The sequence below is a fragment of the Diabrotica virgifera genome, chromosome 9, assembly GCF_917563875.1.
Source record: "Diabrotica virgifera virgifera chromosome 9, PGI_DIABVI_V3a".
NCBI classification, from domain to species: Eukaryota; Metazoa; Arthropoda; class Insecta; order Coleoptera; family Chrysomelidae; genus Diabrotica; species Diabrotica virgifera.
Genome location: NC_065451.1, coordinates 127645370 through 127664056, shown reverse-complemented (window position 1 = coordinate 127664056; position 18687 = coordinate 127645370). Strand labels below are relative to the sequence as shown.

The 18687-nt window shown below is 33.5% G+C and overlaps 1 protein-coding gene across 1 annotated transcript; it reads right to left on the bottom strand.

Annotated features, from left to right (window-relative positions):
- Positions 1-280: 280 nt before the first annotated feature.
- On the bottom strand, positions 281-1588 carry LOC126891345 (uncharacterized). Its single transcript, XM_050660522.1, has 3 exons — positions 1281-1588; positions 1062-1223; positions 281-938 (listed from the first exon to the last, which is right to left on the bottom strand). The coding sequence occupies exons 1-3, from the start codon at positions 1586-1588 to the stop codon at positions 281-283; spliced, it is 1128 nt and encodes a 375-aa protein (XP_050516479.1).
- Positions 1589-18687: the final 17099 nt, after the last annotated feature.

Below are 18687 nucleotides of genomic sequence, written 5' to 3'. Positions count from 1 at the left end.
AGACTTGGTCACCTAGAAAGAATGCCAGATGATCGAGCTGTAAAAGTAATCCAGAGATAGAAGCCCCAAGGACACAACAAGAGGAAGGCCCCGTAAAAGATGGTTAGACGAGATAGAGGGGTTTTAATACCATGAACATTAGGCAGTGGCGAAGGAAAGTATCGGACAGGGCAGAGTGGAAGAACATTGTTAAGCAGGCCAAGGCTCTCAAAGGGTTGTAGCGCCTTTAGAAGAACATTATTAAAAACTAACATGAATATGTAACTTAAGTAAAAGTTGTTTATGTGCGTTTAACATATTCTATCTGTCCTTTTTTAAAACCAGCACGAGTTAAAAAATATTTTGCCAAGTTATTTCTCATAGTATTTGCACCAAACGAAGCATTATTAGTTCCAAGTCTGGAACATGTCTCCAATATTGAGCCTTCTACCTCTTGTCTCCACTTGCCCAAGAAATCGTCACTGTCAATGTAGTTTGATGGACAATATCGCTCTTTTGCAGGCCCAGACATTCTTATGAAATTGTGCAAGCAGGTTGTTGCCTTTACTATATTAATTGCAGTAGGTGGTGCGGCACAGATTGTTCGCAAATATATTCTCCATCTTGCAACCATAATACCAAATGTATTTTCAATTATTCTCCTAGCTCTTGCTAATCGATAATTGAATACTGACTTAACCACGTTTAGTTTCCTGCCAGCATATGGTCGCATTAAATTTTCTCTAAGGGGAAAAGCAGCATCACCAACAAAAAAATGATTTAGTTTAATAGTGGTTCCAGGCAGTTCTTTTGATGATGGAAGGGGAATACTTCCATTCGTTAAATTTCTGCCAAACACAGATTGTGCAAAAACACCTCCATCGCCAATGGATCCATAGGCTCCTATGTCCACAAAAGTAAAATTATAATCTGCATCACACACTCCAAGTAAAACTATACTAAAAAAACCTTTATAGTTAAAGTAGAGAGAACCACTCTTTGCTGGAGCAATTATTTTAATGTGTTTGCCATCAACGCTGCCAACACAGTTGGGCATATTCCACAAATTGAAAAAATCTTGCTCTATCTCTTGCAGCTTTTCTTTTGTAGGTTCTGGCATAACAATAGGCTGCAAAACTTGCCACAAAACTTCTAGGACCTCTTGGATCACAGTACATACTGTAGATTTGCCCAAATGGTAGCCATTCGCTATAGAGAAATAGGAATCTCCAGTAGACAAAAACCTGAAAATGAAGTAAATTAACTATTCGGAAAGACAAATTTATTTATATATAAATTACCTTAATGTAATGGCAAGCCTTTGACTTGGATGTAAAGCTTTTCTAATGCTGTTTTTAGTTAAATGAGGTCCTACCATGTTTAGCAGAGATTCAAATAAGGTTGGTGTCATCCTTGTATAAGTGAAAAACCACTCTGCATCATACAACCTCATTTCATTTATGAGCCTCCTAAAATCTCCTTTCTTCTCTCTATCTTGATTGATAGGTCTTACCCACCATCTCCTATTCCTTTTTGGCTTATTTTCTTTTTTAATTTTTCTTAACAATAAAATGGTAAGCAGGTCACCAGTCAAACCAGCTGTATCCATATTTTTGCTAGGTCAAAAAATACCGTTGGTGAGGTGTATTCTGTGGTTAGATGCACAAAAATTCCAAAACAAATGTGTAAAGAAAATATTTTTTAGATTAATACTTATATCAATCAACCTAAATAACGTTTTGACATTTGACAATAAAAATACCTGTCTTGTTACGTAAAATTTAAGTCTATTGTGAACACTACAAAAAATTATGTACAAATTACGTTTTACGTTCACCTTACGAAATGATTACGGTTTACGTTCATCTTATGGTTACGTCCATTGTGAACAAGCGCTTAGGCTTTCAAATTCGTAATTTCTACTCATTGTAGTTGCATGGGAATACCATTTCAAGATAGAAAATAGTATATTCTTCAATTTTACATAAGTTTTGAGTAACTACAAGTGATAGAAAATTATTTTTTTGGCGTATTTGTCTAAACTACGCAAAATTGAAAGTACTGAATGGGAAAAAGGTAAATAAATTAGTGTCTAAATATTATATATATTTTATTAGACATAGAAACTTAATTGAAAACATTCAAAGTCCTGCATTTTCGCCATTAAGAAGAGAGGAGGTGTCCGAAGAATATAGAAAACATCTTAGCTTTGTAACTAAAATGAATCAAAACTAAATTATGTAAACAAATAAAAACCAGTCTGTCAAAAATGTTCTGTTATTGTAAACGTCAAAAAATTTCCACTATAATTCGCTGTTGGGTACCCCACGAGCAAAAAATTTCCGATAAAATACCTCCGTTGCCATGGTGATCTGTCAAAATAACGTATTTTAATTGGTTCAAAATTACAGGTGTGGAATTTTCACTGGAATTCTGTAATTATTTCTTTTTAGAAACTTCAGAAAACTAATTTATTATGATAACCATGTGCTGTTTGTATATGGTGAAAAATAAAACCTTGAACCACTTTCACAAAATTATGTATTATAAATTTTAAATGACATTTTTTAAAAATTATATATTTGTCAACGAGCAATTGCCTAATTATGTAAATAGAAGATTACAATATTATAATACAAAAATATAAAATTTTAAAACTAACTAAACTAAAACTAACATAGACAAAAAAGAAAGGAAACAAAATGTCACGTTTTAAAATCGATTAAACTAAATTACACATAGCATATTGTGACGTTCCGCCCCTTATAGAATCGATTATTGATGGGAAGATATTATTTAACTATCCAAAATATTATTTAATTATATTCAGAATTATTTTCTTTCAATGTTTATTCAAATAGAACTTAAACCCATCTCAGAATTTTTAAATGCTTGATGACGTCACATTTAAAACGTGGCAACATTGGTTTCCCCACTTTGACAGCCAATGCTTAGTAGAGGGGTACGAAGGATTCAGCTGTGAACGTGAGCCTTGGATTGCCATTGTTTCTCGAGTGTTCGGTCTGAATCGTAGTGTGCGGGGTCATTAGACTCAATTATTCACCTCTAATTCTCAGTTCCAAATTGATTAAATATTACAATAAAAGTATAGTGAAGTTATCCAGCAGCAGTGGATTTGAAGAATTTTAGAGCATACTATATCCAATGAGTTCTACCCCGGTAAATACACATTTTATTAAGTATTTTATTCAGCCATTTTGGAAGTCCTTGACATTTGCTAACTAAGTTTCACATAGTCTATTTTCATGGTTTTTATGTTTTATTTTCATGGATCAAACTCATCTAGAGATAATTCAATATTCGTTGTTAATTTGTGCTTCCAGTTGGAAAATAGAGCTAATTTAAACTCCATTTTTTATATTCCTTTCAAGTCTACAGAACTCCTATCTTTTGAACGATGATCAAATAAGTATCCATCGCTTAGTCTTACTATATTTCATCCTTGTATAATATATCTATATACCGGTGTATATATTATAATAAAATATTCTTTCACAGTAATTATATTTTGTATTTCAATTGGAAATTACTTGTGTTATTTGACCAAGGTCATCTGATAGCAACCTGATAAAAGGTCAAGCTGTCTAGTCATTCAAGTTTTGGACTTAATGACCTATTTCTTCTTATTCCCATAGGAATAAAAACACCTCCTCGTATCTCTTGCTTCTTTTTTTTGACATTGGTAGATTGGTAGTAACACCACACTGTGTTTTTTTTTAGCACCTACCATGAAATCTTAAAGCCACCCTACAACAACACCAAGGCCAGACCACACAGAGAGAAACAATCAATAGGCGACCAGCCTGGATTATTTCCACATTTTCTTTTTTTTGAGTACCTTCAGCTGCTTTCTACCAGTCTTCCTCTCCTGTACCTCCAGCAGGACAGCTGCTAGCGAGAGTTAGCACCCTTGGGTGCTCATTACATCAACTTCAAGATTAGGAAAGAGTGGTTTGTTTGGGAACATTTACTGTGCTCTTATTAAAGACAGACTGGTTTTGTGATATTTAGTACATTTTTTTTTATAGTTCAATTGCACACACATTTTTCCTGCTTTATATTTTTTATAGGTTTTTTTTTCTTTACAACATAATATTTAATTGATAGCGTTCCCCAACACTCTGCAATCTATAAAGGTATAAATTTCTGAGCTCAGATATTTTCCCTGATAATAGTAGTCGGTACTCTTATCTTGATTATTTTTAGGCTGTGTTCCACTTTTGTATAATTATTTAAACTCATTCCATTATTTTAGTATATGTTTAATTAAATTTTTAAAAATTAACTTCACATATTAGTCAAAATTGTAATTATTAACTTTATTTAACTTGAACTTATTAACTTTACTTAACTTTAACTTATTAACTTTATTTAACTTTAACTTTAATTTATTAAATTCATATGAACTTCTGGATTCTAATCCCTCAGATTAGTTTTTGGTTTCACTTGTTATTATTACTATTATAAACCACGAGTTAGGAAAAGGATCTGTGTATCCACTCGTAGGTTTATTTATTCAATAAGGCTTGTGCCTGTCCCACTCACAGTGAGGTATTTATATGTTATATATAGTATCAGGTAGTATTTAATTAAGGTGTACGTATTATAAACGTACAATTATTATTTGGTGAGGGTTCTACTAACCTAGTTGTAAGTTGTACTTCCTGTATTAGAGGTACCCGTAGTCAGTTTTTCTAACCTTATAAAGAGTATTCTTAGATCATAGTTGTATGATGATTTTGTAATTGACTTTCACTAGTATCACTTTTTCCTGTCATGTTAGAGTTACACACTAGTTACTTGTCCTAACTCAGAGATTGTTAAAAAGATCTAGTAGTTACATTCAATAAATATACATTTATTGTGATTTTTTTTTTCTTATTAATCCTTTATTTTTAGTAGTATATTTTATAATTTAATAATCTTTAATAACTTTTCACATACTTGTACTACAAATTTAACATACTCTATAGCAGCGTAGAATACCTGGAAGAGCGTTAACCTAGTTATCCTTCTTCTGGCGCCCAAAAATTCATTCTATTTTCAGTATATTATTATATTTACTCTATCTATTTTCTGAACATTATCTTCATATCTTCTTTTCGAGCCATCATTGTCACTTCCTTTAATCTATTGTCTGGCCAAAAATAGCCGTGCAAATTGGCCGAATCCTTCCTTGAGTGTCAAGTGGCCCTTCTCATACATATTTAGCTAGCCATTCAAGTTATATCTATCTATTAATGATTTCTCATCTCTAGTCCTGTATCAATTCGATATTCTTTGTCTTGGCATCCTTCCATACAAATACTACTACAAAGTTGTATTTTAGTTACTCCAGCTTCTTCAACGGAGAAGCCACACATTTTTGTCCTTTGGCTACATTAAGTAGATCTTCTTCTTTTTACTACTTCTGTTGGAGTTTACCACTCCCTTTTCATTCACTCCAACAGAAAATCATCAGCTAGTTGTTACATCGGCTTTCCAACGTGGTGGCTTTATTTTTGGTCTGAGACAGTATTCATTTAGGTCAATTCTTCTCTTTTATCTGAAATCTCTTTGTTATTTCCGTTTGGTATCCTATACACATATTGTTACTTATTTATTTTATTTTTAATTTCTGATACATATCAGGTATTCTTAAACGCTGTTTTGATTTTTGTTTATATTTTGGGACCTCATTATAGTATATGTTTGTGCAGCTTACATTCTGGGTTAGATTTTGAATTTTTATTGGGAACTTATATTTAATATTGCTATTAATAATATAATTCATATAACAATTTTATTTCTTCAGTCAATAGTGGTATAGTTGGAGGTACAACTAAGTGTTGATTATTATTATTATTATTATAGATATATATTTTTTCTAGAGTGGTGGTAAGTTACATATAAATAAAAAAATTTACTTCCAGTATTTAGGTAGTAGGTTTACTTGAGTATACAATATTTATTGGATTATTTATCCATTTATTTGATCTTATATATTTATTTGATCTTATTTATTAGATTATATACTGCATTATATATATATTTTTTTTTTTTGCTGGCTATTTTGATTTTGTTGGTGTGTTGCTGATATTTTTTCGGTTTATATATATATATTTTGCGTGCAAACTTTCATATTTTCATATTTTTCATATTTCTGTTCTTTGGACTATTTGTCAATAACTTTGCTCTCATCATGTGTGCTTTTAAAGCTGAACATCTTCTGGTGGATGAATTGGATTATGAATTAAAGATTCGGGACATAATGCCAGAGGAGTCGACAACTGTCGATAAAAAACGCAATCTTTTGAGAGGTGCTTTGAAACAAGAAGCTGGCAATAGAAGTTTTCTCCAAATTTCAGCTGTATCCCTTCCTTTTGAGGAACAACAAAAAGGAATCACTGAAACATTGGACAGCTTGTCTAAAAAAATCGAAAAGTTTAGGGGAACTGTAAAGGATACAGAGTATGCGCGATTAACATCTCGTCTAGGCCATATTTCTGCCCGTGTACACTTGCTACACTGTCCTTCTGAAGAACAGGAACCGTTCAAGAGGTCTGTTTCTCTTAAAATATTAACACTAGAGGGTGAACTTGATTCTAGAGTTAACCCCATTGCTACCTCTACTCCTAATGCTTCAGTCAATGTACCTAGCTTTACGTACTCCAAACCTGTTCAAGTACACAAATGGGGTATTTCATTTTCAGGTGAAAAACAGCACACTGATGTGATGTCATTTTTAGAAAGGGTTGAATGTCTTCGAATATCTAGAGGTGTTTCGGAAGAGGATTTGTTTGCTGCTTCTGCTGAGTTGTTCACCGGGACCGCTTTTACATGGTTTATGAATAACAGGGGTAATTTTTCTTGTTGGTCTGATCTGATTAAAAAGTTGAAGTCGGATTTTCTTCCGTATTCATTCCAGGATGATTTATTAGATCAAATTAAGAATCATAAGCAGAAACCTGGGGAATCTGTTACTATGTTTATTAATACTATATTAGGTATGTGTAGTCGTTTAGACACTCCTTTGTCAGATTTAGCTAAAATTAAAATCATCCTTAAATGTCTATTGCCCTTTTATCATCAACAATTAGCTCTTATGGACATTCAGAACATTGATGACCTTACTATAAAATGCAAACGTTTGGAGGAAACGTTATCCTGGTCTTCTCAACCTCCATCCACATCTCGATCCTCTTCTAACTCTTCTTCTCAGCCAACTTCCTTTAGGCAACGTTCTTGGCTAAATAAGGGTCATGAACATAATGTTTCGGTTGTTAGTTCTCTTGTCTGCTGGAATTGTGATCAGCCTGGTCACCCATTTTACAATTGTGGGATTCCTCAAAATCGTATTTTCTGCCATGGTTGTGGCCGAGAGAACACCCTTAAAAGAAACTGTTCTAAGTGTTCGGGAAACGACACGTCGGAGGTCCGTCCCCTGAACGTTTCTCCGTCCAACATCCAATCAGGGAATCAAACCCCATCGTCAAACGAAACTGCTGGACCAAGCACATCCAGCAACCCAAACCCATCTTCACGAAAAGGGAAAGGGGTGTCGTTCAAGAAAGCAGCACACACCACAAAACAAAATTAAACCAGAAATTTATTTCTATAGATAATACGTTAGATTCGCTTGATTCAAATGATCACAGATGGTCATTTACAAACGCTTCTTTGATTGGTAGTGTTCAACGTAACAATAATAATTGTGATAGTAATGTGGTTCCATTATCTATATTAGATTCTAGTTTTGTTAATGATGATGATACGTCTGGGTTAGTTCCATATAACGGTTGTAGACAACCAAATACTTTAGATCTAGATATTAATTCGTTATTAGTTAGGAAACAAAATGATAATAGGCCATATCTTCCTATTCAAATTTTAGGACAATCGTGTTTAGCTTTGTTAGATAGTGGCTCTAATATTTCATTGATAGGGGCACATTCGTTAAATTTATTGAAAAATTCTAGTATTCCCATTATGCCCATTTCATCTTTGCAAGTATCTACTGCAGATGGTACAGTTCAGTCCATTACGGGCAAACTCCAAATTAAAATCACAGTGGCAGATTTATGTAGGGAAATTACATTTTATGTTATTCCTTCCGTGCAGAATTCTATAATTTTAGGTATGGACTTTTTCAATGCTTTCAATAGTACCTTAAGTTGTTCTGATTTTTCTTTTTCCATATCTGAATTTAATTTATCTACCCTTAGTGCTATTCACGATTTTGCTAGTTTATCAAGCTCTGAACAAAGGCAATTAGAGAGTATGATCTCTAAATTTACTACTCTTTCTTCAAAAGACAAACTAGGTCGTACGTCGTTAATCTCTCACACTATCGAAGTGGGAAATCCCACTCCTTTCAGATTATATCAGTACCCCATACCTCAAGCCTGGCAGGCAGATTTAGAAAAGGAAGTAGATTCTATGCTTGCTTTAAATATCATAGAACCTTCAACATCGTCCTACTGTTCTCCGCTCTGGTTAACGAAGAAGAAGGATGGATCCTTCAGGATCTGCTTTGACGGTCGAAAACTAAACAGTATCACAACTAACAGGGATGCTTATCCTATCCCCAGAATAGATGTGATTTTGAGCAAACTTCAGAATGCCAAATACATCTCTTCTATTGATTTGTCTAAGGCCTTCCTACAGATCCCACTGAGTGAAGAGAGCAAGAAGTATACTGCTTTTGCTGTCAGTGGTAAAGGATTATTCCAGTTTGTCACCATGCCTTTCGGTCTTGTTTCTGCTCCTCAGACAATGTGTCGTCTGATGGATTTAGTCATTGGTCCACCGTTAGAGCCCTATGTTTTCTATTATTTAGACGATATTTTGGTTGTCACTCCTGATTTTTCCCTTCATATGGAAATTTTAGATAAGTTATTTTTACGTCTTAAGGAAGCTAATCTAACGGTCAATCTGGATAAATGTCAGTTTTGTCGCCCTAGTCTTAAGTTCTTGGGTTATGTTGTGGATAACCAGGGGCTGAGGACTGATCCTGAGAAAATAGTTGCTATCAAAAATTTTCCTATACCAAAGACCACCACCCAAGTCCGTAGGATATTGGGAATGTGTGGCTATTATCGGCGATTTGTACCGTCCTACTCTACTTTGTTGTCACCTCTTACTGATCTTTTGAAGAACAGGAAAAAGGGACAGACCATTACTTGGACTCCTGAGGCTGACGAAGCTTTTAGGCGCGTTAAAGATGCTTTAACGAGCGCTCCGGTTATGATGTCACCTAATTTTGATGAGCATTTTTATCTAATGACAGATTGCTCTAATACAGCTTCTGGAGGCGTATTATTTCAGTTGAAAGATGGCTCCGAACACCCCATAGCGTACACTAGTAAGAAGTTGAACAAGGCCCAGAAAAACTATTCAACTACGGAGAAAGAACTCTTAGCTATCATCCATGGGTTAGAAGCTTTTCGTTATTATCTGGAAGGTCGTAATTTCACTATAATTACTGATCATAGTTCCTTAGTATGGCTTCATAGTATGAAAAACCCTTCACAGAGGCTTTCTCGATGGATATGCAAACTGGCTGCCTATTCATATAAGATTGTCCATAGAAAGGCAAACGGGGTAGTGGTCGCAGATGCTCTTTCACGTGTCCATGATATTAATGTCCTAGATCTGTCCTCTTTAAGTCCTGATATGTGGTATCAGAATATGATTGATAGGGTCACTCAAGACCCACAAAAATATCCTGATTTTAAGGTAGAGAATAATATTCTGTACAAACACATCTTAAGTCCGATAGAGTCCTTATCCAATATGTCGGAGTGGAAAATAGTTGTACCTACGCCAAATAGGGAAAATATTCTGCATATGTTTCATGATGAAGTTACGGCGGGTCATTTTGGTTTTTATAAGACTTATCACCGTATTGCCGAATTATATTATTGGCCTGGTATGCGGAAGTCTATAAAAAGGTACATTTCTAAATGCATGGTTTGTGCTACTTGTAAACCAAGTAACCTACCACAGGCTGGACTTATGGGTTCCTTCAGGAACATAAATTTTCCTTGGCAGATGATCTCAATGGATCTCATTGGACCTTATCCTCGGAGTTACAAGGGTAATACCTATTGCCTGGTAGTTGTGGATTATTTCACTAAATTTCCTTTAGTTTGTCCCCTTCGCCAGGCCACAACTCCAGCAATTTTAAAATATTTGGAGGAACAAGTCTTTTTGGTGTATGGTGTTCCTCAAATTGTGTCATGTGACAACGGTCCTCAGTTTGTATCGAAGGCCTTTAAAGATCTTCTAGCTAAATATAAGGTTCAAAAGACCTTTTATAATGCTGCCTACCATCCACAAGCAAATCATACTGAGAGAGTAAATCGCAGTATTGTCACAGCTCTAAGGTCCTATACTTACCCTGATCACAGAGCTTGGGATCAATATATTCATTCCATAGCTCAAGCCATAAGGACTTCTGTCCATGAAGTTACCCAGTGCTCTCCAGCATATTTGAATTTTGGTAGGAATGTGGCTTTATCAGGTGATTATTTTGGTGTAATTTCAGACAATTCCGAAAATCTTCCTCAAATATCTGAGAAACTTCATCGCTTAGATGATCTCCAGACGTTACCTCATATTTTCGCAGACATTAGGAAGAAGTTAAAAACTTCTTACCTAAGGAACCAGCAGCACTATAATTTGAGGAAACGAGATCTGCGATTCTTTGTTGGTGATCGAGTCTTAAAGCGCAATTTTGTCAAATCCAATAAGGGTGATGCCATTTCTGCAAAGTTTTGCCAGAAATATGTCCCATGTACTGTCTCAAGGGTAATATCTCCTTTGATTTATGAATTAAAGGACAATTCGACTAATAAGCGAATTGGTCAATTTCATGTAAAGGATTTACTGCCTGACAACACCATGGACGATGTGGATTCTTCAACTTCATCGGAAGAAGATTAGCTTAACAGGGTTGTTTAAGCTAATATCTTCCTGTGTTTGCCTTTAATTAGTTTTATTATGGTATAGTATTTTAGTTTAAATTGTTAATCACCAGATAATGCCTGACCATAGCAATTTTTATCCTTCGGCATGGCTTGATGATTTCTCACGTATTAGTTATTAGGTACCGAATTCTTGTGTAATACCGCTTGTATGAGTTTATTATTATTTTTTTGTATTATAGATTGCATTTGAGTCATTATCGACAAATATTCTCAAATACTAATCCAGCCAGTAGTATTACCAAGTTAATAACCTCCACTTGTACTCTTAGTTTTGTACTCAACCTCTCAGAATAAAAGGGCTGTTGATTATTATATATTAAGATATTTGGATGTGTGGGCTCATACAAGTATTCTTGCTTAATATAGATGGAGCTATGTTACACTACCATATCTTAGATTATGTGTTATATCTTGGATATTTGATTACATACCTATTATTTTTTTTTATTGTCTTTATATCATGTCATTGGATTTGCCATATTGGAAAGAAGTTGTGGTTGTTAATTTGTTATTGGGTTACTTTATTGATATTTGTCACAGGTACCTTAAATACTTTATATTAATTCGGATTCTTACTTCCTCCACAGGATGATTCTGGAATGAATTTGGAATTTTGATTTATAAATGAATTCTTGAGTCCTTCATATTTCTTCTTATGAACTAGTCTGTTAATGCTCAAAGTTGGTGAATACGTGGGTTCGAAGTTCAGCAACTGATCACTGCTATCCGATTTCGTAATCCATGTCTTTCTTGTCAGAGTAGGCAGATGTTTATCCATGATAATATTTCTGGTTGGGAAATGGTGTACAACACTTCCTAACCATTCTTGTGCAATTGTTCCAAATATTCCAGGCACATTTTCACACGATAATAGGGAAGTCTAGTTTGCTTATTTTATGTCTCTTAGTTCATAGTATATAGATGCTTGACTTTCCATAGACGTAGAGTCGTAATGTTAGTGATTAACCCACTGGGACAAATTATTGATTTTCTTTTTAGTAGATTCCCTCTTCTTTCCTTAGGCATTAATTGTTGCTTAGATTCAGGAATATCTCCTGGATAATCCTATGTATGTTCACATGAATATACAGTCTTATGAAAGATTGGGAGCTCGTTCCCGTCATATTTTGTATTTACCATGGAGTCATAGAACTTATAAGTTCATCCTTTATTTTTACTATTTAGTTTCGATAGGCTCATATTACCGGATGAGGGTAGATCTAGAGCTAATTTAGTTAGTTATTTAGTATTAGTGAGAATTGGTCCATAAATCTTCCTGATCGTTCTTCTTTGGATATGCTCCTATAAATCTGGTGTCCATTGCTAGTCCGATTTTGGATTAAGTGTCCGATTCTTCACTTATTTTGTTTATTTGGTTGTATAGGTTCGTATTACCGGATGTGGGTGTACGTAAACCTAATTTATTTATATGATTTAGTATGGATGTGAATTGGTCCATAAATCTTCCTGGTCGTTCTTCATTGGATATGCTTTTGTGAATCTGTTGTCCATTGATAGTCTGACTTTGGATTGAGTGTCTGATTCCACATTTATTTTGGTTAATGTGTTTGCATTCCTTTGGTATGTTCACTATTTATATTAGTTGGTATTGGTGAAAATTATTCTATAAATATTCCTAGTTGTTCTTCTCTGGATATGCTATTACGAATCTGGTGTCCATTGCTAGTCCAATTTAGGATTGAGTGTTTGATTCTTCACTTATTATAGTTATTGATTTCATTGGTGACTTTAGTATATGTACTTGCGTTATGGTATGAATTGGCTCTCACCTTTGCCTGGTTGTTCGTCCTTGGATATACTCCTTATAAATCTGATGTCCATGGATAGTTCAACTTTGGATTTACTGCCAATTCGACACTTATTTGTCATTATAAATTATGTCTCATCTTTAGCACTTTTACTAGGACTTCGGGTCATATTTTGCAATTTCCGTTATTTGCTGCAGTGACCATCCTACTTTCCCTTGATTATTAGTGGTGATTATTTGTAATCTTGCGAATCAACGGGGAATGATACACTAAGCACTACTACTCTAGTTTAATATTTTGAAAAAAAAAAAAAAAAAAAAAATTTTTTTAAATAAAATTTTTTTTTCTGGTGGTTGAAAGGGAATGTGACGTTCCGCCCCTTATAGAATCGATTATTGATGGGAAGATATTATTTAACTATCCAAAATATTATTTAATTATATTCAGAATTATTTTCTTTCAATGTTTATTCAAATAGAACTTAAACCCATCTCAGAATTTTTAAATGCTTGATGACGTCACATTTAAAACGTGGCAACATTGGTTTCCCCACTTTGACAGCCAATGCTTAGTAGAGGGGTACGAAGGATTCAGCTGTGAACGTGAGCCTTGGATTGCCATTGTTTCTCGAGTGTTCGGTCTGAATCGTAGTGTGCGGGGTCATTAGACTCAATTATTCACCTCTAATTCTCAGTTCCAAATTGATTAAATATTACAATAAAAGTATAGTGAAGTTATCCAGCAGCAGTGGATTTGAAGAATTTTAGAGCATACTATATCCAATGAGTTCTACCCCGGTAAATACACATTTTATTAAGTATTTTATTCAGCCATTTTGGAAGTCCTTGACATTTGCTAACTAAGTTTCACATAGTCTATTTTCATGGTTTTTATGTTTTATTTTCATGGATCAAACTCATCTAGAGATAATTCAATATTCGTTGTTAATTTGTGCTTCCAGTTGGAAAATAGAGCTAATTTAAACTCCATTTTTTATATTCCTTTCAAGTCTACAGAACTCCTATCTTTTGAACGATGATCAAATAAGTATCCATCGCTTAGTCTTACTATATTTCATCCTTGTATAATATATCTATATACCGGTGTATATATTATAATAAAATATTCTTTCACAGTAATTATATTTTGTATTTCAATTGGAAATTACTTGTGTTATTTGACCAAGGTCATCTGATAGCAACCTGATAAAAGGTCAAGCTGTCTAGTCATTCAAGTTTTGGACTTAATGACCTATTTCTTCTTATTCCCATAGGAATAAAAACACCTCCTCGTATCTCTTGCTTCTTTTTTTTGACATTGGTAGATTGGTAGTAACACCACACTGTGTTTTTTTTTAGCACCTACCATGAAATCTTAAAGCCACCCTACAACAACACCAAGGCCAGACCACACAGAGAGAAACAATCAATAGGCGACCAGCCTGGATTATTTCCACATTTTCTTTTTTTTGAGTACCTTCAGCTGCTTTCTACCAGTCTTCCTCTCCTGTACCTCCAGCAGGACAGCTGCTAGCGAGAGTTAGCACCCTTGGGTGCTCATTACATCAACTTCAAGATTAGGAAAGAGTGGTTTGTTTGGGAACATTTACTGTGCTCTTATTAAAGACAGACTGGTTTTGTGATATTTAGTACATTTTTTTTTATAGTTCAATTGCACACACATTTTTCCTGCTTTATATTTTTTATAGGTTTTTTTTTCTTTACAACATAATATTTAATTGATAGCGTTCCCCAACACTCTGCAATCTATAAAGGTATAAATTTCTGAGCTCAGATATTTTCCCTGATAATAGTAGTCGGTACTCTTATCTTGATTATTTTTAGGCTGTGTTCCACTTTTGTATAATTATTTAAACTCATTCCATTATTTTAGTATATGTTTAATTAAATTTTTAAAAATTAACTTCACATATTAGTCAAAATTGTAATTATTAACTTTATTTAACTTGAACTTATTAACTTTACTTAACTTTAACTTATTAACTTTATTTAACTTTAACTTTAATTTATTAAATTCATATGAACTTCTGGATTCTAATCCCTCAGATTAGTTTTTGGTTTCACTTGTTATTATTACTATTATAAACCACGAGTTAGGAAAAGGATCTGTGTATCCACTCGTAGGTTTATTTATTCAATAAGGCTTGTGCCTGTCCCACTCACAGTGAGGTATTTATATGTTATATATAGTATCAGGTAGTATTTAATTAAGGTGTACGTATTATAAACGTACAATTATTATTTGGTGAGGGTTCTACTAACCTAGTTGTAAGTTGTACTTCCTGTATTAGAGGTACCCGTAGTCAGTTTTTCTAACCTTATAAAGAGTATTCTTAGATCATAGTTGTATGATGATTTTGTAATTGACTTTCACTAGTATCACTTTTTCCTGTCATGTTAGAGTTACACACTAGTTACTTGTCCTAACTCAGAGATTGTTAAAAAGATCTAGTAGTTACATTCAATAAATATACATTTATTGTGATTTTTTTTTTCTTATTAATCCTTTATTTTTAGTAGTATATTTTATAATTTAATAATCTTTAATAACTTTTCACATACTTGTACTACAAATTTAACATACTCTATAGCAGCGTAGAATACCTGGAAGAGCGTTAACCTAGTTATCCTTCTTCTGGCGCCCAAAAATTCATTCTATTTTCAGTATATTATTATATTTACTCTATCTATTTTCTGAACATTATCTTCATATCTTCTTTTCGAGCCATCATTGTCACTTCCTTTAATCTATTGTCTGGCCAAAAATAGCCGTGCAAATTGGCCGAATCCTTCCTTGAGTGTCAAGTGGCCCTTCTCATACATATTTAGCTAGCCATTCAAGTTATATCTATCTATTAATGATTTCTCATCTCTAGTCCTGTATCAATTCGATATTCTTTGTCTTGGCATCCTTCCATACAAATACTACTACAAAGTTGTATTTTAGTTACTCCAGCTTCTTCAACGGAGAAGCCACACATTTTTGTCCTTTGGCTACCTTAAGTAGATCTTCTTCTTTTTACTACTTCTGTTGGAGTTTACCACTCCCTTTTCATTCACTCCAACAGAAAATCATCAGCTAGTTGTTACAATATCAAAAAAATCACGTGGAAGATATTACATAGTTGCACTTAAAAAATACTTACCCAAACCACTTAGGTAAAATGCTGTCAGAGTTCTATTTGAAAAACTGTTTTTGTCCAGTACTTTAAAACAATATATTATTTGATGTATCCTTATCAAACTTGACTGAAAGTGTAAATGTGATGTAAATCTTACGACATTGTCCAATAAGGATACGTTAAATAGGTTTAGGGTACTGGCACACATATTTTTTACAATATTACACACCCTATAACTCAGACAAGTGGTAGATTTTATCTAGGCGATTTGGGTTAAGTCTTCATTTATACTAAGCTTATGATTCTGTAAGTTAAAATACTACCCACTGAATCACCCCCTTTTCTTACCCAAGACATGATCGGATTTGCTTTATCAGTATTATGACGATCATGTCTGGTGTGGTATTAATCCATTAAACGCCAGCGTCCTATTTCTGTACCATCTGTGAATAAGTCGATAACTCAAAAATGCAAACATTTCGGTATGGCCATTTTAAACATTTTATTAGTTTTGAAGAATAAAAAATTTAAGATTTAACTTATCCACTTATTCACGGATGGTACAGATTTATAGAACACTAAAAATGTTATTTTCTTTTCAACCGTTCAAATTCGTTTAAATTTTAAGGAAAATTTACCCTGTATATTTTATGATGTAGTAAACTGAATAATATATTTTGTTTGATTACAAACACCTATAAACTTGGACACATTTCTTGACCTCATCTAGATTTACATATTTAAAAACAATTCATTTCGGCTCTTTTTGTTTTTCAATGGTTTGTTATTGTTGAGGAGGGTTTATTACGTCCGATAGTCAGGAAGACTACCTGAAAACCATGAATATAAGACAATGGAGTTTGTAAGACGTCCGGATTATCGACGTTCTACTGTACTATGAATTGCTATTGCAAACAATTATGAGTCAAAAAACCTCATAAACATTCCTAACACAATAATTAGGATAGGGATACTGGCTGGATTCTCGTCTAGAGACCTATCAAAATAGATGTTTGAGACATTACTAAAAATAGCCAAAGGAAAGAAAAGTAAATAATATTTATTATGTAAACAATTGGTTTAAAACATAGGTTAACTAGATTAGGTTAGATTGATTATAGAACACACATTTGAACTATATATATAAATTTGATTAGACAATCATATACACTTTTAACATTAGTAGCCAATAGATTATTTATTTGGTACAATTTGATATAAATGGAAACATACTAATTGTAAAATAGAACAATAATACGTGTTACTATATCATCTAATAGTTTTGACAATATATAACCTCTCGCACAAGCTAGTAGAGACGGGATCTCTGGCTCAAAAGAACACATTTAATTTATCAACCACAAGTGTTAAAAATTAACTATATGGGAGGCGTGGGTCAACACAGCTGGTTTGTTAGAGAATATTCCACTAAAATCAGAGCAATAAGTGGTATTCTCTATAAACAAGTCAATAAGTCAAATATTACTTTATTAGATTTTCGTCGATGTGCAGCAGTTCCTTACCTACCTTGACTGTTAGATCAAGAAGTATTATAGAAAGACTGAGTACCTACATCATCAGCAAAAGTTTTTATGGACGTAAGGTTAGATGGGAAAGGACACTTCATGAAAAATGTAAAAAGCATAGATAATGTCGATGGTTAAGAGCGCAGAGATAGTATGTCCAAATATCTTAATTGTTGAGGAGAACGTTTTGAAGTTTTTGCGTTACTTTTTGTTTGATACTGCTGATATACCGATATATCATGTTTGGGTAATAAGTTCGGGTATCATTATTAGCTTAATATAGATATTTTTTAAAATATTATGTATTATTGGGTTAAAAAATATTTTTTTTTTGAAAATGTGTATGGACATACAACATAAGGCGCATGTTACTGCATGTCCGGTCAAATAATATTTACAGCCATGATAAGTTTGATCGCGTGAGCACTAACATTGTATGTCCCAAAACATACTATGTTTGTGCACTTCCAAACGGACATAAAATATCTGTGCAAGTCGGTTTTTAGTACAAATGGGAAATACTATATTTTGTCAAGGCCGTTTAACCCATTTACAATCATTCTGGGCTTACAATAATTATGTAGAACATTCATATGACCCTACTGAATATTTTTATAATGTTATCTTAAAATCAGCAAAAAGTGGACATACTATATCTGTGCTCTTAACCATCGATGTCAAGGAGAAAATTGTAAAGCAAAACCACTAACATACTGCAGAAAATGTACTGTAACATTAAAATCAACTTGAGTTTATTGGATGTAAATAAGAATTTTAACTCTCATAATTGTTGTTTTAAACTCATTCATACATACATTATGATAAACAACGCTCAGTGTCCTATTTATAGGACGGGTCATAATTCAAAAATGCAAAGATGTAAATTAGTTTTATGAATATTTCCTGATTAAGAAGAATATTACTGATAATTACGTATAACCGAAATTTGAAAAAAATAAAGCGTGGCACTTGTGGAGTGCCGACAGAAGTGAATACTTCTTATAGATTCGATTATATTTGGTTCTATAGAATTCGATTCCATTCGTATGGTGTAATTTTATTTAATATAATTATGCCTATAACTTAGTATTATATAAAATGAGTACCTTCGGTAAAACCAGGGGAAATAATAGGCGGTTGAAGCGTAGCACTGGCCCTGTTACCTTCCTTGTATACTGTGGGCCCTAGATATAACAGACTACCCTGCTATAATCCCAAAGCCACGTCAGCGCCATAAAACGGGAGACTACTATTACTATTATTATTATTTAGTATAGGTA

Coding starts and splice junctions, on each gene's coding strand:
- LOC126891345 (XM_050660522.1), bottom strand. CDS start 1,588: ATGGATACAGCTGGTTTGACTGGTGACCTGCTTACCATTTTATTGTTA. Junction 1,224..1,280: donor AGGCTTGCCATTACATTAAG/GTAATTTATATA, acceptor CTTCATTTTCAG/GTTTTTGTCTACTGGAGATT. Junction 939..1,061: donor GAAAAGCTGCAAGAGATAGA/GCAAGATTTTTT, acceptor AGGTTTTTTTAG/TATAGTTTTACTTGGAGTGT.